The sequence below is a fragment of the Mesoplodon bidens genome (genome assembly GCF_964165515.1).
Source record: "Mesoplodon bidens genome assembly, chromosome: 5".
Classification (NCBI taxonomy): Eukaryota; Metazoa; Chordata; class Mammalia; order Artiodactyla; family Ziphiidae; genus Mesoplodon; species Mesoplodon bidens.
The window spans coordinates 87,703,938-87,726,487 of NC_138161.1; the positions used below are offsets into that span (position 1 = coordinate 87,703,938).

The following is a 22,550-nucleotide window of genomic DNA, read 5'->3' on the forward strand; positions in this document are numbered from 1 at the left end:
GCACTAGCTTATTCTAGCAGCAGTGGCTGAACTGGCCCCTTCCCTGGTTCAGAAGCTCTGCTTCAGTCATACAAGAACCGCTCCTTACTGAGTACTGGGTCCCTCCCTTGGATGGCTAGAGGATGGGGACCCATATACCCCAGTGACCCTTCTGCTTTGTGCACTTCCCCCAGTAATCTCACTTCACATGTACAGTGCATCCGCCCTGGTGAGCATGCCCATGCCCCTTGATTCACCAAACTGCCATCAGCTGAATTCTCTTACAAAAGAGAAATCCTGGCAGTGTGAGCACATGGGCATTAATTACTTATGAACACAGACTAGAAGAAAGTCAGAAACAAAGTCAAGTGAAATTCAAAACGTAGGGATGATGATAATAAAGAAGCACTTGATTCTGGGGGCCAACGTATGACAACAGGAATGGGAGTGAAAGTTTCTATTTAGGGTTCACCTCTAGAGTGTAATTTGATTTCCTGGAAACTGTTTCCTCTTGGATTAGGCTGTGTTGAAAACACACGCCATGTGACGACGACAGTGGCCACCTACATGTCTCAAAGGTATGAAGTAATGGACTGGATAACTCAAGTCCAAAAATACCACTTTGGTCTCCAGAAAGTTGCAGTTTTAGGCACTTTTAGACCTGTATTACCCAGATAATTGCCTCCTACCCATTCTACATGTTACACATGTAGAGGAAACAAGGGAATAAATCTTGAAAGACAAGATAAAGTATATCCTGATTTCCATGTTCTTGTAAGAGTCTGCCTAGGGAACTTTTCCCAAATTAATGAGTACATTTGTGGGCAATAAATTAAATAAGACCACCCTGCTGGACTCTTAAAAATGAACCTATAAATCAAAAGGATGTGAATTTCACACAACCACAGTGCAAAATGTGAAACTGAGAAGATAGCTCTTGCTCGCCTACCTGGGCTCTCCTGAGTCATTCTCCTCCTCTTCTTCCTCACTCCCGCTGTACTCATACTCCGTCTCATCTAAAGAGAGATCCACAGAATATTAGTGTGCAAAAAGATGCTACAGCTCGGTAAAGCTCATGCCCTCATTTTATGTATAAAGAGTTGCCCTTAATGCTGACCTGGGACAGGCTCCAGGCCTCCTGACTTGTGATCCAACAGTGCCCACCAGCTAGATTCAAGCACATGGAATTAACATCCAAGACTGCCCCAGCCGACTCTAGATTCTCTCCCTAATGCGTGGCATTCACATGAAAGTGAAGACAAGGAGCTGAAACGTAACTTTTCAGTTTGTGTTAACTCCCATTATAGGACCACCTAACCCAATCTTTTATTGGGCCACTGTTAACTTACTGACAGGAGTAATCATTTTTTACGTAGGAATTTTATTATGACTTACATAGACTCACAAGTTGCCTTTAGATATCTTAATACCAGACAGAAACTTTTGACAACGTGTGCTATTAAAAATATAGAGTTAAATGTGTTTTGATTGACCCACTGGGGACATTCATTTAATTCCCTAATATATTAAGCAAGTTAACATGCCATAATGAACAAGATCGAGTCTTTGCTTCGGAGGAGATTAGAATCTAATGGTCAAGACAGATAAGTAAATAATCAGAGCCTCCATGATTATGAAGAAAGAGAACTAATCTTTATTGGGTATCGCCCATGCTGGTCACTATGCTAGATACTTATGTTCTCTCATGTACTTCTCATAACAATCCTTTAACATAATACCCATTTTGCAAGCAAAGATACTGAGATTATAAGCAGTTTAGTAATATTACCAATAAATCTGAGATTTGGATTCAGAATTCAATCCAGAATTTCTCCAACTTTATAATTAGCATTCTTTCCAACACATTATATACTAAATAGAATTACATAAAAAGAGCAATGAGATATCAGAGAAAAAAGCGGCTAAGTCCATGGGTCATAATGGGGGAAGGGAACAGTGAAGTCTTTGAAGAAGAAATGAGCTGGACCTTGGAAGATCAGTAGCCCTTTTCTAGGCAGATGGCAGCTGAAAGTGCTGGGAAAGGGGCATTCTAAGCAACATAACCACCTGAGTAAGGCTAACAGTATTATAGTGCATGAATGTTCAGGAAATACTGAGTTGTGAATGGCTGGTGTGAGAAAGCAGATGGAGTGAGAAAGCCCAGCAGGTCTGATGTAGCTTAATGATCTTTATATATACCATGCTGAGGACTTTTCCGTAGGCAATGGGGAGACTTTGGAGGAGATTTTCATTTTAAGCAGGGAGGTTGTCACAGGGCTATCATCCCTTGATAGCTATGTGTTAGTAAATACAACTTTGAAGACATTTGTACACCCCTGAAAAGAAACTGAAATTGCAATTTGGTTATGTTACCACCAGGAGACAGCAGTCACGTGATGAGAACTATGGAATTTGACCATAAACACATTTTGCTTTCCATACTATTTAGCCATTAAAGGGATGATGAAAGGGAGCCATAGCACAATGACTTCAAGAGTATTTTTAAAAATCATGTAAAAATTAGCTTCACATGTTTAAGTAAGTATGAAGTTTTCAGGCTACTTTTTAAAAAGTATTATTTTATGAAAATGTAAAGAACCTTCATAAAGTGTTTCAGTGTTCCACATTGAAAGTTCAATACTGCAAACTTTCCTTAAATGAATCAACAGAGAGTTCAAAGTAAAATGCAGAATTTTATCTAGTAAAGTAAATTATAGCAAGGAAAAGAAGCACACAATTAATCTAATTATTTCTCCTCTCTAGGGTAAAAATTTCATTTGTCAATCTCCTCAACTATAATACTTCACCAGAATCCAGCGGGATTGCTTTTATATTAGTGGCTTAAATGAGCATGTATCAACATATCTGAAGGAAAAAATAATATCAGGTTAAAAAAATCACAAAGCAATGCACATTAAAAATTTTTGATTCTACCAGAAGCTGGTCTTAGAACTACTTAAGAGAATGAAAAAATATTAGAAGGAGCAAGTTAAGTCATTTAATCAAACCAAGCAACTGGAATGAAGTCTCATTTTGAGCAACACTCCTTCTTGGGGAGCAGACAAAAAAGAAGGCTGCTGGTGGCTCGAAACCGAAACAGAATGAGGTTCCTTAAATCATCATGCAACTCTCGAGTAAGCCTGCCTACTCCCAAGGATCTTACTCTTTACCCTGCAGAGAGGGAACACATTAAAAACAGTCTGTTTTCATGGGGTGGTGAGTTCTAAGTCACATTTTAGAGTTTGTGCCCCCAAAATGTGAAAACAATCCAAGGCACAAGCTTTACCCACTCTTACAGGGCAGAGGCAGAGGTCACATGATCTCAGAAAGTAACCCTGAACAGTGCTGAAAAATTGTAGGTCAATAAGAATTGTCTAAATAAGGATAGCTTACATTTATTCAGTACATCTATGTGCCAGACATTGTATTAAGCATTTTACATGCATCATCTCATTTAATCTTTGCAAAAATGCCAGACAATACTAATTATTATTATACCCCCATTCCTATTTTAAAGATGAGAAAACTGGGGTGAAGTTCACATAACCATTAAGGGGTAGAAGTAGAATTTGAACTCAGAATTTGAGTCTGAAAAGAAGAGTCCGAGTACTTAACCTATTCTATATACCTATAGGAAAATAAATTTTCTTTTTAGAAAAGTTGGCCTTTAATGGGCTGCATGTCTGACACACTGCCCTAAACTATTCCCTTTATCTTTATTTTTTTAACTTTTTATTTCATATTGGAGTATAGTTGATTAACACTAAACTCTTCCCGTTAAAAGCCTGACTTCATGGAGTGGCCCAAGACCACTATTAATAAGTAGCAGTTGAAAAATCAATCCCGGCACTTTTTGACCTGACTCATCTATTTCTCTCCAGCTTAGTTCCTCCAGCTTGGGCTGCCCTCCCAACTCCTTGGGCCCTGATTGATACCTCATCCCTCTCCATCCACTAACGACTGAAGATGAGCCTCCTTTTTGGATTAGCTTCATAACCTCCTGTTCCTGAGTCTAACCTGATCACACATTTTCCTGCATCCCCGAGGCCGGCCGCAAAGAAGGAACTCTTCCCTTGAAGCTTCACCGAGGATTTCTCCTCCCTTAGCTTCTGCTGAGCTTACCTCTGCCCAGTCCTGACCCCTACACGGCTCACCACCCCACTCCTAGGACCCTGCTCATACCTTGCCACCTGAAGATATTAACTGCAGAGGCAAAGAAGAGGGGAAGTTCAAACAAAAGGAGAGCACCCTCTCTTCTGTGCTGCCCACCACCCTCCCTGCTCCATCTGGATCGTGAAGAACAGAGGAGAAAGATGGAGAGTACAGAAGTGGAGCCAAGCACACCACCATGTACCTTCCACCCTTGGTCCCTGGCCTCCCCCTCTGCTCTCTACCTGCCCACCCCCCACCCGCATGCTCAGTGCTCACCTGGCCAGCCCTCTATCGCCCCCTCACTGTCAGCCGGGCCAGCTGCCCCCTCCTCCTCCCACCAGGGAGCTCTCACCTTGTCTGTTCTCTGCATCCCCACCTTTCCTTCCCATCCTCAACCTTCCCTACCTCCCTACCCAACTAAGTCATAAAACCTGCCCCAGACCATGTGAGTTTTCACCTTGGTCAGGATGCTAGTTAAGGAATTTTGAGTCTCTATTCAAACAACTTGGGCACAGTCCCAGGGCCCCAAGTTTGGACTCATGTCTTTTCCAGTGATGCAGTGAAAAGATAGTATGGTCTAACAGCTAGAGCCATAAGAGAAAAGAGTTTTTGAATCTATAAAGAAGAAAATGTGATGTTCCATACACCAGCTTGGCAACTTCTTTATATCGCTTTGACTATAATAAAAGTCATTCTGACTTCCAAATAACTAAATTAGAAATGAGTCTCAGAGCACGAAAACTTAAATGGTGAAGAGTGCCAATACTGAAAAATGTCAACTAGATGGTTTTTTTTTTTAAGGTTGCCTGTCTTCTGTAGATGTTGAGTCTTTGAAACATGAATATTCATTTGAATTAAGAAAATCACTTGTCGTATTAAACCACTTTATAGTATCACTCAACATGACTTTTTGTTCAGTGCCTGGAAAAGGTAATATTTCCCGAGGTCCTATTCTTTCATGAAAGATTCCATTTCAGCAGCCTCCCTCTTAGTGATGCCCGCAGGCTGTGATCTCAGAGGCAGCCCTTCACACTAAAGAACAATGCAGTCCTATTTGGAATCCCCACCGTACCTCCAATACCTCAAGAGCCCATGACTCACTTGGTCTTTTGTTTCCCTTGCTGAAATACAAATGTGTGTCTCACCTTTCTCTCCTCGCTTCTTCTTTGTTCTATCAATATGGTCCTTGAGCTGAATGCGGACCTGTCGTTCATTAGGTTGGTCTCGTATAAATGGATGCTTCATCAATTGTTCTGTTGCTGGTCGCTGGCTGTGATTCTTTACCAAACAGCTCTCAATAAAGGACTGGAATTTTTTTGACCTGCCAAACAGAAGAGATGAACCCATAGATTAAAAGACAATCCAAAGAAAAGCAAACTTTAGGGATCAACCAATCACAAAGTCGGTCTAGCTCTTTTTTGGCACAGCGGGGTACAAAGGCATCATTGCCATCAACACACAACTCAGGCAGTGTATGGTAGTTATAGCACGAAAGCATTTTTGCAGTTTATCCATAATATCACACAGAAGACCAACAGGCACCAGAGGAGAGAAAGACCCTGATAAGAATCACACCTGGAAGGTCTATTGGAATGAGGGAACCAGAGCTGGGCCTTAAAGAATTAGGAGAAAAATCACTCTTGGGAGGCTTCCCCGGTGGTGCAGTGGTTGAGAGTCCGCCTGCCGATGCAGGGAACATGGGTTCGTGCCCCGGTCTGGGAAGATCCCACATGCCGTGGAGCGGCTGGGCCCGTGAGCCATGGCCGCTGAGCCTGCGCGTCCGGAGCCTGTGCTCCGCAATGGGAGAGGCCACAACAGTGAGACGCCCGCGTACCGCAAAAAAAAAAAAAAAAAAGAATTAGGAGAAAAATCACTCTTGGGAAAGGATAGTTCAGGGAAGTAGAAAATCAGTGAAAAACTAAGGCTGGGATTGAGCATAATATGTCAGGGGACATTGAGGTGAGTTCTCTAAATGTGGCAGAAAATACAAGCTGGGAAAAGTAAAACCAGGGTTGGACAGGTAAGGGGGAGTACATTATGTAGGAATGAGCAAGATTCTTATATGGTAAAATGAACATTAGGCAAATTTTTTAACTGGCAGTTTTGAATCACTTTTGAACTTTGTTTTCCAATGAATAAGAACAGGGTGTATGTGTATGTTTGCTATCAATCCACAGACTTGGAAACTTAACTTATAGGGACTAAGTTCATACCCAGAAGCAAATTTATCTCTTTCTAGAAAGGCACCATTTCCTCAGAGATAAACCCTGTGTCAGAGACGCACAGGGGCAGGGGAAAGCTGTGAGAGATACCCGCGAATAGGGCACAAGTCCATAGCGTGGTAGATACTAATGATGACTTCAGCTATGATTCATGAGTTGGGCATGCATGTTCTGTCTGAAAGTTCCAAGAAATTGTCCAGCATCATAAATAATTAAGCTCATGACTCTACAGCATGCCTTTCCGAGGTGCCCTGCTGTCAGCAGGGCATATCACCCTTGGAGACCTTGGGGGAACCCTGCTCACCCTCCCCGTGGCCCAACCCTGCTCAGGAATGAATCCATTTTGCGCTCTCTGTTGCCCTCCTGTGGAGCACTGGGGAGTTACAGGAGCAGATCCCCGACGCAAGCTTCCGCAAGCTTGCGCAAGCTTCCCCAAACTTCCCAGCGGGCCCTGTATATATATCCTTCAGGCCTGAAAGGTGTCTTCACCACACAGAACACAATGGTGAGCGTGTTCTTCAAGATTCAAATGGGAGAGGGCACTGCTATACGTACCACTCTCCATTTCTGCCCCAGTCAAAGCAGTTTTTCACCTTACTCCATGTTTTTAAAGTAGTACTGAACTACTGGTATTTTTTTCCTCCTTAAATTTCCAGGCTATGTTCAAGCTTTTAAATTATTTTACATAGAAGTAAAGGTCACCTGAAGGTCAGCTTAGGATGAATCAGGATTGGAAACACTGAGGACTAGACATAGGAACAGTAGGACGGACATTCTAAGCACCTCCCTTTAAGTCCTTCAGCTCATACCCCTGCCTCCCTGACACTGGAAATTCTCCCCAGAGTTGGGAGCTGCCTGAGTCACCTTCCTGTCACGAGCACACTACGTGTCTGACAAACAGATGAATGCGTGGATGGTTATCGGGTGAGAATTCTGGACGAGAGCTGTAATGTGGCTTCAAATGCGTGCTTCTGAGGGACAGAGATGAAGGCTTAGAGAGAAGATATCACTTGATACACTTTCTTTCTATCCATTGGATTAATCTGTGGAGGCACTAATGTGATATCATCTAAGGAGGGACTCTGCAAAAAAAATAAACAAAAAAACACAAAAAACCATAATGAAATAATGGACTGTCCTAAGGAATAAAATGAAAAGAATAAGGTTAACCTGCATAAAGAAATAGACAAACTCCACACAGTACTCTTCTAGGTAGAAAATCAGCATTAACAAGGTGAAAACAAAAACAAATGAAGACAGAAAGCTATTAAATATTCACGAGGAATGCAAATGGCAGTTCTTTTTTTTCTGCTTGCAACTTGGAAGAAAAAGTTTGTTCTTTACAGAGGGCAACTATTCATTAGGGGATGATAAATAAAAGAAATCATAACCAATTTAAAAAGAGATCCAGACTCAATAGACTGAACATTCCCTTCCCCGATACTGACACCTCACAAAAGTCAGAGACATCTCCGGGATGAGAGAGTGTTCAGGGAGTTTAATGGGAACAGCTATAGCAGAGTCTTTTTTCCATTATCTCTCCTGGTGAGAAGGAACCTCAGGAGATATTCAAGAGAATATTTTGGGGCCCAAAGGATGGGCCAAGACGTGTAGAACTACAAAGCTGGCAGTCTATCCCATGTCATCTGCAAATGGTTCTCAGTGAAGAGAAAATAATGCTACTTAAAACAAATCTTCAAAGAAAGATTCATTGTCTCCATTTAAGTTAGTGTGACCAAAGAATCAATATGCCTAATTGCATGTTTAATTAAAAGTAAAAATACTTCACCTAGGGCTTCCCTGGTGGCGCAGTGGTCGAGAGTCCGCCTGCCGATGCAGGGGACACGGGTTCGTGCCCCGGTCGGGGAAGATCCCACATGCCGCGGAGCGGCTGGGCCCGTGAGCCATGGCCGCTGAGCCTGCGCGCCCGGAGCCTGTGCTCCGCAACCGGAGAGGCCACAACAGTGAGAGGCCCGCGTACCGCGAAAAAAACAAACAAACTTCACCTACATTAAGCATCACCTGATGCTTTGCCGAGAGGCCGAATGGGTTTAAAGTACATTTCTATAACTTTATTGTTTCAGTCTTGGCTGCTGGTAATTTAGTTCTGTCACTTTAAAAAAAAAACAGCTCAAGATTAGTAGTACTAATTTCCCAAGGGTTGGCACCGAGATATAAATGTTAGTGGCTGGTACTTACAGTCTGAGATACTAGTTCTTCTAATACCAGTGTCACTGAACACTTTATCTTCCCAGATTTTTCCTGTTTATGTATTAAACTGTGTTAGAGGAATTAAAAATGCCTGAACGATTATGACATTAATCACTATAATGTTTTCATGAGCTGGGCTAAAAGTTTTTGGTAATCTTCAGACTCCCTACATGCAATTTGATCTTTAAAATTTGCACTTGCCCAGAACTACTCTTTTTCTCTCTTTCAGTTTCCATCATTTACTAACTGTGCGATCCTAGGCAGATCCCCTAACTTTTCTGTGCCTCAGTTTCCCTGGTTGCAAATGGGGATACTGTTAGTACTTATCTCAAAAGACTGTTGTGATGATTAAATGAGTTAGAACCGGGCCTGTTACATCATAAATGCTGTATGTGTGTTTGCTATGATTGTTATTATTATTACTATTACTATGATGACAATGTCCCAGCGTCTCTGACCACTACCAGGCTTCAAGAACAGGAGGATCTGCCTTGAGGGCTACGAGAAGAAATTTGAAGGTGATTTTCCCCACTTGGGTTGAAGCAAATAGTATAAAGTTCCTTAAGGGAATTATTTTACATATACTAGGATTAGATGCATTAGCAGGAAAAGTCACCAGGATCATTATCTCTAAGGAGACTGCAAAAAACGGTTAATTTTTTAAAAGTTTGCGTAATAACTTTTGTTTTGATTTCAATAAAGTCCAAAGTCACACTACTAGTAGTAAATTCAGTCTATTTGAAGTATTTTCTGATATTTCCTTTCTATTATCATTATTTTATTTACAGTCCCCTCCTCACCCAAGAGCATTGTCATTTCAAAAACAGAAGTGCTTGATAACCCAGCAAGAATCAGAACTGGTGTTTCATAAAATAACAGAAATGGTTGTAAGCTCTGGAGTAAAAGCAGAAGGCTGAGGTTCCAGGCTGCCATGAACCTGGGACTCAGGATAAGCCAGTTAACCATACCAGGCCTCCAGTCTCCATCTGGAGCATGAGTGGCTTGGACCAGGAATCTTATACCTCTTTCCAGTGATAAGCAGTTAGGACTTTTCTGATGAGCTCAATCGAGTGCTGCTTTGCCTGTGTGGAATCTTCACATTTAAAGGGCATGTGAAAAGGACAAGACTGACCATCTTTCACAGGAACAGAAGAGTCATTTCCATCCTTCTCCAGAGATCCCTGGAGGGAAGCTACGGCATGGAGTATACGTGTGAGGGCAGGGGAGCCGGGGTGAGCACGGTGGGAAGAGAAGGGAGAGGAAATCTTTTGAAGGGGATGGTTACCCATGTGGGTTGAATCCAACTACACACAGAGCAGGAGTAGAGACAGGAGGGGAACATGGGAATCGCACCGCACTGGTCATTTGTTGACATGGAGACAGATGGTGAGAGCATCCTTCTCCTCTGATTCAACTCCGGTTGTAACCCCCCTGGAGGCCTAATCAAAGGTCTGAGCCACATGAACATTGACTGGAGCCCTGACCACAGGACTTCCTTAGCCCGAGGCCTCTCCTCACTACACTGATGGGGGAGGAAGGCCCCGGCTCCTGCTGCAGGGATGCGCTCCTTTCCTCCCATAACAAAAGGGGAAAACAGCAGGGTGACTGCCTTTGTTTCCCTAATGTTAAGGCTCAAGGAACAAGTGCTCACACTTAGGGACGAGTACAGCTCCTTCTCTACCACTTTAACCTTGAACTTTAGGAGGTCAAATGGTACAGTAGAAAGACTATGGGTTACAAACTTGGCAAACGAAGACTGTACAGCCTAGTGCAAGGAGCGTAACCTACCTAAGCCTCAGACTCTCATAAAATGAGGACTCAGAGCATCTGTCTGGCATGGCTGTGGTTAAGAATAAAAAGGGTTATTATGGGACTATACGAAATCATGTGTGTGAAACTTTTGAAAATCGTAAAGCACTACAGAATTTAAAGACTCCTTCATTCAATAAAAAAATATATAAAAAAGATTAAATATATACTTTACATATATAGTTTAAATTTATATATATATCTTAAATACACATACATGCATATAAGTTGCTGAGTCTACAACATACATATGCCTTGTATGTTGTAGACTCAGTCACATTCCTTGGAAATGACCCTCAGCTGAATGAATGCTTATAATGAAGAGTTCACTGCCGTCTCTGCCACAATGGCGCCCCCTTTGGTCATATGCTGGAATACACGCTAGGAACAGTGTACTTCATCTGATAACTCATTTAAGTAGAGAAGAGCTGGATATAAAAGAACATTTTAGAGTTTTGTTTCTTTTGATGGGGGAGGAGAGAAAGAAGGAAAAGGAAAACAGACAGAAATATTTCACTTCCTCTCAAACCCGATTCTATTTGAAATCACTTTGGACCTGGTCATTCAAGACAAGTACTCTGAAGTGCCTAAGTATTTTCACTTAAACACTGGAATTCTATGGCAGAGAAATTCGAGCCACACCAAGTGTCCTGTGGCCCGAGGCTGCACAGCCATCTTTATAAAGGCTGGGTTCTGAGTGAAAAAGTCTATTTTTACCAGGGCTTTTGTTTTTCCCACTTGCTCTCCAACAGTCAAGTCATTTTCCCATCCCCTGCCTGGCAGTGTGGGACTCCTGCTTGTAACTGGCTTTCCTTCCAAGCCAGGCAAGGGCGTGCAAGGAGGCTGGTGAGATGAAGGTGGCCTGCTCTCCTTCCTCACTGTTCCTGGACGGATGCAGCTCCCTACAGCATTATCACAATGAGCTCTCATTGCCAAGGGTTTACAGCAGAGAAGTTAGCCTGTGTTTCTCCCCAGGTCTGTATTTCTCAGACAAGGTCAGTGCAGGGTTTGCCCTTTTTGGAGCAAGGTCAACAGAAACTGTAGTGCCCGGGCCAGTCACTCACTTCTCTGGGGGCCAGACGGGTCACACAAAGGGCGGTGCAGACCAGGGGTAAAAAGGAAACAGGACAAGTGGGGTGACCAACAGATACCAGCTTCTGGGTTGGGAGAGGCAGTGACTGGGGCAGAAGCACAAGCTCTCACCTTCAAAGGGAGCAGGAACCACTGGGCAGGACAGTATCGCTGCACCTTTGTCAAAAAAGGTCAGAAATCTCCATGGACTGCTCCACTGCCAGATTTTTTAAAGTTGGCAATCAACACAAATATTTCTGAAACGAGGTGTGTGGCCACACCGTGCCAGGCAAACGGCAGACGTGTGGATGGTCATTTTGTCCAGCAGCAGTGAAGGTAGAGGAGGAAGGGAGGGGACAGGGCAGGTGAAGCCCACTGGACTCAGCAGCCCTCCCACCCCCCTTCCCGGGAGGCTTGGCATGAAACACAAGCAGAAAGCTAGAGGAGGGCTTCACAGTGCCACTGACACTTCCAAGGAACAGAACCGAGCCAACTCCTCCCCAGGAGTCTGTTCCAGAGAGAAGGGAGGAAGCAGTGCCTCTGGGCGCCTGTGGATCACGTGCTGTGTGGTGCCCAATGGAAGGCTGTTGCTGGGGAGAGAGGGATTGTCTCACACCACAGTGACCCTCCGGAGAGGGGAGGAGGGATGCTCTGCCTCCTCGTTACCAATAGCAACTCTCACTCTCTTCCTGTGCAGCCCTCGGCAACTAACTCCGAGGCTGTCGTCTCTTCTGGCTGTTTCCTTTCCCTCCCTCTGTGCAGTACGCCTTTCTCTTGTTCGACCAGGGTCGCTATGTCATTCCTGGATGATGGTATTAATTAAGATTGCTCTCATATAGTGGAGGGTGAAACTGTGGGTGGGTGCATGAGAAACATGAGGGCCTCGGTCAAGGACCTGATCACGAAGTGGTATGAAAAGGGGCAGAAGAGGGGCTTCCCTGGTGGTGCAGTGGTTAGGAATCCACCTGCCAATGCAGGGGACACGGGTTCGAGCCCTGGTCCGGGAGGATCCCACATGCCGCGGAGCAACTAAGCCTGTGCGCCACAACTACTGAGCCTGTGCTCTAGTGCCCGAGAACCACAACTACTGAGCCCGCATGCTACAACTACTGAAGCCCGCGTGCCTAGAGCCCGTGCTCCACAACAAGAGAAGCCACCGCAATGAGAAGCCCACACATCGCAACGAAGAGTAGCCCCCACTTGCCACAACTAGAGAAAGCCCACACATAGCAAGGAAGATCCAACGCAGCCAAAAATAAACATAAATAAATTTATTTAAAAAAAAGAAAAAAAGAAAAGGGGCAGAAGAATCTTGTCCCTTCAGGCTCAAGCTGCCTAGAATATGTCTCTAGAAAAGGGTAGGAGGTCATAAATGGTCCAGGAATTGGGCCCAGGGCAAAGGGAATCAGAATTGAGAATGTACCAAGGAGGATATACCATATCCACAGGGGGAAGGGGAGGAGGAATGAATTTTTGTCACAGAATGACAAGATACAAAGACCCTGATGTAAGTGCACAAAATAGTCAAAAGTCCAGCTCCTGGCCTAACCTGTAGAACTCTGTTCCCAAACTCTAGTCAATCATACACTACCAACACAATTTTTACCCTACACTTCACCACCCATACAAGTATTCACTTAGCATTTTTCTTTAAATTAAGTCACTTTTTATGTGAATTAGTTTATTAGATGGAAAAGTTATATCACTGCCCCAAATAAGAAGCCAGTATCACCTTCCATAAAGAGAAAGCAACAGCAAAGATAAAAATTATAAATGCTCATGCACAGAGCAGTAAAATCATCTCGCATACCACCGAGCGTGTATACACATTTAGGGAGTTAATGTCTTAAGGAACAGAAGAACGTCAGCCAATCTAATGGGCTGACTCCAAACTATCACCCTTTCTGATGAGATGTTCTGCGCTACCAGGAAAGATATTACTCGGAGTAATAAATCAAAGTGCTTCCATGTTATTACTTGGGTTCTGCTACCCATTTTAGCTAATACCTCCTTACCTTGAAGGTGTGAAGATGAGGACTTACTGTGCAAATAGTAGGTCCTCAATATGTCCTTTAAGATGAATAACATTATAATCACTCACCAAGTCTTAGTACATATTAGTCTAATCTTGTCAGCAGGACCTAAGGATTTGAGCTCATCCAAAAGAGAATCACAGAAAACCCTGCTCTTAGACCTGTAAAACACTGAAGACCAAACTCACCACTTCTTAGACTTCAGCCGAGGCGCTGGGTTCCGGGGGATGAGAAAGAGGGCTCTCATGGGGTGCATGTCACACAGAGCTGCAAGAGACCAAAACAAGGGCCAGTTCCGGTTAGGAGGCCAAACCCAGGCCAAGCCCGTCCTAGTTTTGCTGCTAATGCTGCCAAATGGCTCCCTGAGTCCAGGCATGACCAGTGAGTGGCGTCAGAAGATCATAAAGCTTCCGTTTGGTGAGCAGTTAAATGAGCTGATTATAGGAGTCTCATATAATCCAACACATTTCAATTAGAGGTTGTTAACATGTCTACTTTTCACTTCATTTTTAAGGACAACAAGTTAAAGGCTCAACAACCTTTGCTTTACTATAAATAACCATCTAAGACTCTAAGTAAACAACATCAAGATAACAACTACAATGGAGATAGTAAGTTATTTTTAATTAGTAAAATCCAAAATCATAAAATAAAAGATATTTGATAATCCACTGTCTATTTCTTAGATGCTGGAAATGCAATGTTACCTTAATGGATTTTTGGAGTATAAAGCACTAGACCAGAACACCTTTCTATCTGTATTTCCAAACACTTTGAATGGCTTTTCATGATGGGTTTTTTCTGGGGTTTTGTTTTGTTCAATGGCCCCAGGAAGACCAGAGGATTAAGGCAAAGGAAGTCTGGCAGAAGAGATAAAAATATCTCAAATTGTGAAGATGACATTTAGTGAAAACACTCATACATTCTTATCTTAATCAGAATATTTCACTAGTTTACTTTTCATCTGGGAGTATCTTTTCCTTTGTGCCTAGAATAAGAACATATTCTCCCCCAAAGCTAAAGGATTCGGTGGGTGGAAATTTATTTTTAGCCCTCTCTGCTACTCATTAAGAATGATGATATGGTTTCAAGACTGCCAATATTATTTTTCTGATTCATAAATGCCTATTAGCATTGTGGATGAGGGGATTTTGTCAATAAACACTCCAGTCATGCTACAGATGAATTCTACCAACTCTGGAATGAGAAATACGAAAACTATGATAACTTGAGGGTAAAAAGTCATATGAGCACAATGACCCGTCATACAAACAGGGGGCCTGCTTTGGTCCGGGTCCTCTGGAAAGCAGACACCAAGGTGGTATTAAACATGAGAGGATATTACTGGGGGAAATTTTTGTCTGAACAGAGAGGGAGCGAGGGAAGGCTGGGACAGTTGTCAGATTGTTATGAAGTGTGCTGGGAGGGAGAAAAAGTAGGTGGAGTGTGCTAGGCTGTCCCACACTCTAAGAAAACCAAGGAGGGAAACTAAGGAGTGAAAGCTGCCTTCTAAGGAATCCCTGTCTTCCAGGAAAGGGTCTGCCTTATATCCCTGCCACGCTCGGTCACTGGTGCGGAGTGGCCCTCAGGAGGTGCAGCCTCGGTGTCATGGCAGCAGCTGCCCCTGGTCAGTTGCACTTCCTGCGTGGAGTCTCTGAGGTGCATGCTTGTGGTGACCATGGGGCTGGGGAGATTCTCTGTGGGGTCTGTGCTCAAGATCTCCAGGAATTGGAGAGGTTCTCCAGATAGGCAGAACCCTGGCCACTCTGCCTCCAATAAGCAGGGAAATCTAAAACTCTAAACAGTGGTATTTTAATAGGAGTGAGAGAAATGGAGTGCAAGTGTTCACATAACCCATGCACTGAAAATCGGCTGTGAATTTTTGTTATGTTGGCGTTTACAGCCTCTGTGGCTTGGTCGCAGTTTTACTACAGGCGAAGAGTAGTTCAAGAATAAACCACACACCAGATCTGTAAATAGATTAGACTCTCAAAGTTTGCTTCCCTTTGCTTTCTTGTTTCCCCTCATAAACACAAGATCCTCACACCCCTCTGAAATGAATGGATTCCTGGTTGATTTAAGATGACTCTGCTTTCTCAATATGCCAGCTTGAGTCCATGCAGGGCTTGGTGTAGCAGAAATAAAGCTACTGCAGCTGCTGGCAAGGAAGCGTCAGTACCTGCAGGGCAGACCAGTAACAGATTTCACCCAGAGGAAGGTACTTACGGGGAGCACCTTCTGCCATCTCGATGGCGGTGATTCCCAAAGACCACAAGTCACTCTGAAAAAGAAGGAAGGCACAGACACATGCGTAAATGCAGTCAACAGAGGATAACTTGGTTAAACCTGGTAATTGCTTCAGAACTGCCTGTGGGAAAGCTGTCCAGCTGTCTCTTTACAAACTGATTTTGCCCGCTAAGCTTAAAAGCAGGAACAGCTCATTCGCTTTCCACTGACAATAACTTTCACGGTGCCTGACACATGGTGAGTTTTCAATCCAGGTATGAAAAATGAATATAAGGTTTCAAACATAAATTTATCACTAACATTTATCTATTGATTGAAACATATGAAATTGCTGCTGTTCAACTGTTTTTAACACCTTCATTGAGGTATAACTGTCATGTAATTAATTGTGCATATTCAAAGTGTACTATTTGAAAGGGTTTGATGTGTGTATACACCTGTGAAACCATCACCACAATCAAGACAGCAAATACATCCATCACCCCAAAAGGTCCCACCTGCCCCTTTGCAGTCTCTCCCTCCTGCCCTTCCTGTCCCCAACCCCAGTTCCTGTTCCAAGGCAACCATTGATCTGCTTTCTGTTACTATGGATTAGTTTGCATCTTCTGAAGTTTTGTATAAAATGAAATCCTCTGGTTTCTTTCACTTAGCACAATGTATTTAAGGTCCATCCATGTTGCCGCGTGTATCAGTACTTCAGTCCTTTTACTGCCCAGTAGTGTTCCATTGTATGGATATACTACAATTTGTTTATCCATTCACTGGTTGATGGACATTTGGGTTGCTTCCAGTCAAGGCCATTAAAAATAAATCTGCTACAAATACTCATGTACAAGTCTTTGTTTGGATGTATGCTCTTACTTCTTTTGAGTAAAAACCTAGGAGTGGAATGGCTGGATCATAGAGTAAATGCTAGATCATATTGTATTTATAATCAATTGTTTTTAACCTACAGAAACAGCAATTTCATATCATTTAACCAAGCAAGATGCGGACAGGGAAGCTTTTGGATGGTGGTGTTTACTGCTGTATCTCAGTGCTTCGAATAGAGCCGGCCACAGTAGTAGTAGGTGTTTGATATATTTGTTGAATGAATGAACAATATCTTTTATCTTGTAAGTAAACAAATATGTAAAATAGAAATCCTATACCCTTATCATCTTTCTTATTCTCAGACTGACTTTTATGCTCTTATCAGAATTTTCTAGGCTAATGTCTCCACCTCAACCTGTGCAATCTCCATCTCTAGCACTATGCTTCTCCCCTACTCTGTGCCCATGGCTCAGTAGTTTCTAAATAGTGCATAGGAGGGAAACAAATCAAAAGATGGGAAAACCATAAGAAAACACATGTAAAATTCAGTTCAATGGCCCACAGTCCTGAGGAAGACTTTCACCCTCCTTTCATTTTAAATGTATCCTGCATTTCGTACATAATTCCAAACTCTCACCGATAACCTCACTCAGATTTCAGAGATCAAAGTTCAGTTCCCTTGCTATTCCCATCAAACAAATGTCAAGCCCACACAGAAAGGATATGTAACTGGAAGAGTACTATGAAATCCACCCTGAGACATTCCCTAGGACCAAACTTCTCAATATCCAGTGGGTGATACCCAGCCTTGTTCAGTATTTGGACCGAGGCCCATACAACCTAGAGGGGGCTTTCTATGGGGTCTAGACTCTTGCCTAAAGTGCGATCTACCTTAGAGCAGGTGGCTGGGGCACACGCTAACCCCACACTAGGACCAAGGGGGGATTCTTTAATTCACAAGCCATCAACCTGTCCACATAAATATTACAGTTCATAAAGGTTCTCAGTCCAAATGGGGATAACAATGCACCTGTGCAAAACCACTGTCCACAGATTCTAAGTAACTTCTCTGAATAGAACGCAACTCAAGGAGTCAACTGTTGTCCTTTCTCTTTCTTCCATTTCAAGTGTATTCAAAGTTGTCACTGAACACACACACGCACGCACACACACACAGTCGGCACAGCCCAGCAAATGGCTGAGTCTTCCCACAGGCTGCTGGCCTTGCTCACTGCGCTTCCTTCTGCAGCTAATGGGGAAAGCCCAGGCCACCCTTCACAGGCTGGCTCAGGAGCAGTAACTGGTAAAGATGACCACACAGCTCTCTTGTACCTGGAACGTTATGGTTGACTGACACAGACAATCATTGGGGAACATGATGAAAACCCTGAGTCACTAGTGTGCAGGAAGCATTCAACAGGAAATGCGGCAAGAACAGTCTGGAACTGGTGGGTTGGGCTGTTTTGATAAGACTCCAGGCCTTGGTAGTTCTCCCACCACCTTCCCAACATCTCGAGGAACCGAGTGTTTCTGCAGTGTGAACCGAGGTGCAAATTATGAAGGTGGTGGCCAGGCTCTATGGACCTACTTGCCATGGCAAAGTCAAATTTAAATGGCCTTTAAGTCTAGGAAGCTTGAGCTGGTTTGAAAGCCAACACAGCTGAAAGGAAATGATGGAACTGGGATGAGAAAGGCTCCAGGCCAGTCCTCAGAGAGGGGAAGAAAATGCCCAGGAAACTCAGGCAAACTCCTGGTACTCACTCTGCCTGAGGGACCAAGCCCAATTATGAGCTGGCTGACTCCCTCCCCTCCATAAAGTGTTTGTTCAAATGCTGTGTTCTCAGTGAGGACCACCGAACCTCTCTCCCAGCACTGCCAGATCCCTTCCCCTTTCCCACTTTTGTTCCCCAGAGAACTGGTCATCTTCTGACAACTGTGTAACTGACTTGTCACAAATTTATTACGTTTTTTGTTCATTGTTTATGTCCCTGTCCCCAACACACATACACACTAGAACATGAAGTCCACAAGGGCAGGGATCTTTGCTTTGTTGACTGGTCCACAGTACCAGAACAGTGCCTGGCACATAGTAGGCACTGAATAAATACTTGTTGAAATAATGAACACATGAAAGATGCATGAGAGAAAGGAGCAAAACCTAAGTGTCTTAAGGCTGTTAGACCTTTTGCAGATCACCTAGTCCAACCTTTCATTTCCCAGATGAGAAAAAAATGACTTACCCAAGATCACAGAGCAACTCAGCACCAAGTTTTAATCAGAGCTTGGTCTCCTGCCTCCCAGGCTAGTTCTTTTTTTAACTATCATCACACTGTAAGGACCTGAGAATTCACTTAAAAAAGCCTTTTGGGGCCCATAAAATAATTGCTTCAGATTCCTACTTTGTCTACAGGTAATTGAAGGTGTGGCAACTCAAATGAACGTGCTGAGATTCCATGAGGCACACCCCAAACCAGTGCTCAGCTTTTTCTAGAGGCAGCATGAATAGGCTTTCAAGTCAGACAGCCCTGGATTCAAGTCCACGTTCCCAACTGAACCGCATCCAGAAGACTGCTCAGAGCTTAGCTTTCAACTGTGGCATGTATGCATGTAGGTATGCTGCCTAGCACAAAACCTGGCATACAGTGGGCTCAAGAATATTAATCATTTTCTTCTCCTCTACTGTCAGGTGAGCCTGCCTTTGCCTGCCCAGTTTAGTCTTCTTCGATTTCCCTCTACTTGGTTGTGGCCAGGACTGTTTGTTGGCTAACCCAACAGGCATTTCAGCCCCCACTGCCCTTGCTGCCTCCATTTCAGAGTATAGGAAAGCTAAACTTGTTTATCCAGATTTCCCTGCAGCTAAGGATGGCAGTTAAGGATGTGACCTCATGAGACTCAGGCAAACATCTTCTGGGAGCTTCTGTAAGAGCTTTTGCTTTTCCTGAAATAAGTGACAAATATAGCTGGTGTCTTGACAACTCTTCCCTACTTCTTATTGCCTTGAATAAAAACATGCTACCTGGAGCTACAGCAACCATCTTGCAACCATGAGGCAATAAGTCAACAAATTAATGATGACAGGGCAGAAAGGTAGGAGCCTGGGTTTTGAAGACATCAGTGAGCCACCACACCAACCCTGGACTGCCTGCCTCCAGAATTCCAGTGACATAAGAAACGTAAGTATGGCTAAAAGCATTTCTTAGTGATAATATGTATAGAGCGATAATTTGAGAAAGTGTATTTCGACAGTAAGGAAAAAGAGAGGTCCCAGTTGTTAGGTGATCCCGGATTTATCCCATAGGAAGAGGGAAGGGTTAGTGAAGAGAGGTGTTTCCTTTATTCAGTACACAGCATGTCAGATCCTCTCTTAGGCTGCTTTCCCCAAACCTCCCAAACAACCCCTTCAAACCAAAGGTCACAGCATCCCAACTCCTGTGCATCCTTTGTCACGTGACCAAGCCAGAAATTACTTCTTCTTTAAGCCTTCATTTGATATCATCATTAAGATAATTTTTCCCCCTGGGATTCTCTTGTTTTCCAAAAGGAACATTTATATTCCTGGCCCTATATACCCAGAGCTGCTTGTAAGCTACGCTTAACTGCCCATGCTAGAAAGCAATAAACGTCCTTGACGGGCCTTGTTTAAGCCTTTGGATACATTAGCAAGTCCCAGAGACACTTCAGAACTTAAATATGGGAGAAAATGTTCCAATTACAACTGTCAAGACAGATCACAGGAGACGAGAGAGGGAAGTGGGAGGAACAAGATGAGGAGAGAGTCGGGGAGAGATAAGTTTCCTTCGTGGCCGTGGTGGGACTCATTTTGGCAGGAGCTGGGTAATTCATTATTCTAGAGGTGCTGTGCAGCCTGGCCTGTGGCATGATTAATAGCCCAGTCCTGTGTGCATTACAAACAGAACAGAGACAAATTCTAGTGCCTCCGAGAAGGCAGAGGCAAGCACACAACTTCTGGCTGGTGAGGGGCCAGCTGACACGAAGGCAGCTTGAACGTAATGATAGAGCATTCCTCTTGGGGCTAGGCTGCTCAACAAGTGAAGAAAAGAACACTTCACTTTTTGAAGAAAAGAACACTTCCTTGTGCTCAGCCACACAAGGAAGGAGAGGCAAGGGGGCCCAGGAGCAGAGCCCCAGCGTGCGCCAAGAGGCAGAAAGAACACATGCTGTGCAGCCAGCAGAGCTGGGGCGAGCCCCTCGACCCCTCTGAACCCATCTCCTCACCTGTAGCCCAAAGAGAACACCCATCTTGCAGGGTTGATCGAGAATTCAGTAAGATAATATCTGCAAAGTTCACAACACAACGCAGTGTCTATAGTGGGTATTTAACAAATCCTGAGGTCCAGTTATCACTGACTGGCAGTTCAACCAGCAAACTTGAGTCAGGTAAGCTGACAAGGAGCCCTGGTACTCAAAGAAGTTGCTGGGATGATGCAGGAGCAAACAGGAAGCTTAGGGGAAGCAAACAGGAAAGGGCGTGTCCTTCCTTCTCCAGCCTTGCAGTCTACCCAGAGGGACAGGCAGAAATGGGGTTAGCGGAATCCTGGCCCCATCATCCCACAGCAGAGGGTAGCAAGGTGGTCTAGAGTTGACAGACAATAGCTTCATACCAGGCATACCTGGTGCAGTGGATTCTACCAAGTTTTAGCTTACCAAGACCAAGAAATCAGCCATTTTACCAAGACCAGAAATTAGTCTTTTGTCATGTAATTTATTCTTTATTCAGTTTTTGGAAATGTTCCAGCTGGAAAAAGGAAATTGAATTGATTGTATGGGTCCCTAAGGGCAGCACCTTAATCTAGAGATAGAATTTATAGAGAAACAGATTCTGGCTCAGTGTAAGCAGACAATTAGAGGTGTATAATGCAAACAGGCAGTTCAAATCCTATGATATTGCTGGGGTTTCTTTTAGGTCAAAATGGCTCCAAATGGCAGTACCTTCACATGACACATAAACACAAATATTAACTATCGTATATTGAGTACTTACCAAATAGGCATTGAATTAATTCCTTTACATATGTTAGCTCATTTTACTCTAATATAACGTTGTAATATACAATCGTTATTCCCACAGAGACTCAGAAAGGTTAAATAACTTCCCTGAAGGAATAGAGTGCAAGGAGATGAAGTCTACATTTTAAACCAGTCCTGTCCAACTTCAGAACGCTGACATATTCCCTATGCCATATACTTACATACTACATTATACATAAACAGAACCAGGGTGGTGAGTTCAGGGTGACTGAGGATAATCAAGCACAGGTAGTTATTCATAATCCCATTTCCCACAGAGTCCCTTGTTCAACTACATTTGTTATCTGACCAGAGGGAAAATGCTGGAAGAATAGCTTATTCTCTTCACCTGGGGATCAGCCTGGAGCCCAGAGGAAGTGGTGATATGTCTGACTAAGGAATGCTGTGTAGGTGGGTGTGAACATGGAGCATGAGAAATATGTTTAATAGAAGTTTGTTTCCGCTCGTAATAATAACGGTGTGTGTATCATCCTTCCTTCTTACCGCATGGGCATGAGACCTTTGTTGAAATTTCAGTAGACAGAGGCCAGGTCTCATTTGAGAGGTAAACCTCATTCTGCGATGTGAATATCATCCTCTTACGTGACACCCCGCATACATCTTGGTGGTGCTCCCCTGACTAGTCAGGTTGCTCACTTTATCTCCAGTCGAGCCTCTTACCTACAGGGGTTCTTTTCATTCTGCCTGAATAAAGCCAATTACCCATAACACAGGAGAATGAGTATTTCCTCTACAGCCAGAGCACAATACTGACCCAAACGCTGCAGGAGACACCAATGACTTTAAATGGTCCACAGCACCTGTGTGCACAGTCTCATAAACAGAGTTTAGGTGAATAACAAATGACATTAGCACACATCAGGCCAGAGGATGGGTGGTGGGGTTGAGGGGATATGCCATTTCACTGTACTTCCTTTACTTGACTAAACCACTATGAAAGCATGACCATTTATGGTGTAAAAAA

At 43.6% G+C, this 22,550-nt stretch overlaps 1 protein-coding gene across 5 annotated transcripts in view; it reads right to left on the reverse strand.

Annotated features, from left to right (window-relative positions):
• TNIK (TRAF2 and NCK interacting kinase) overlaps positions 1-22,550 on the reverse strand; it is a 412,416-nt gene that overhangs the window by 97,081 nt on the left and 292,785 nt on the right. For all 5 annotated transcript variants that reach the window (XM_081235887.1, XM_081235886.1, XM_081235888.1 and 2 more), the window contains exons 8-11: positions 15,704-15,758; positions 13,666-13,744; positions 5,277-5,452; positions 929-995 (exon numbers count right to left, since the gene is read on the reverse strand). In XM_081235887.1, coding sequence (XP_081092013.1) covers positions 929-995; positions 5,277-5,452; positions 13,666-13,744; positions 15,704-15,758 — 377 coding nt within the window. The remainder of the gene's footprint in view (positions 1-928; positions 996-5,276; positions 5,453-13,665; positions 13,745-15,703; positions 15,759-22,550) is intronic.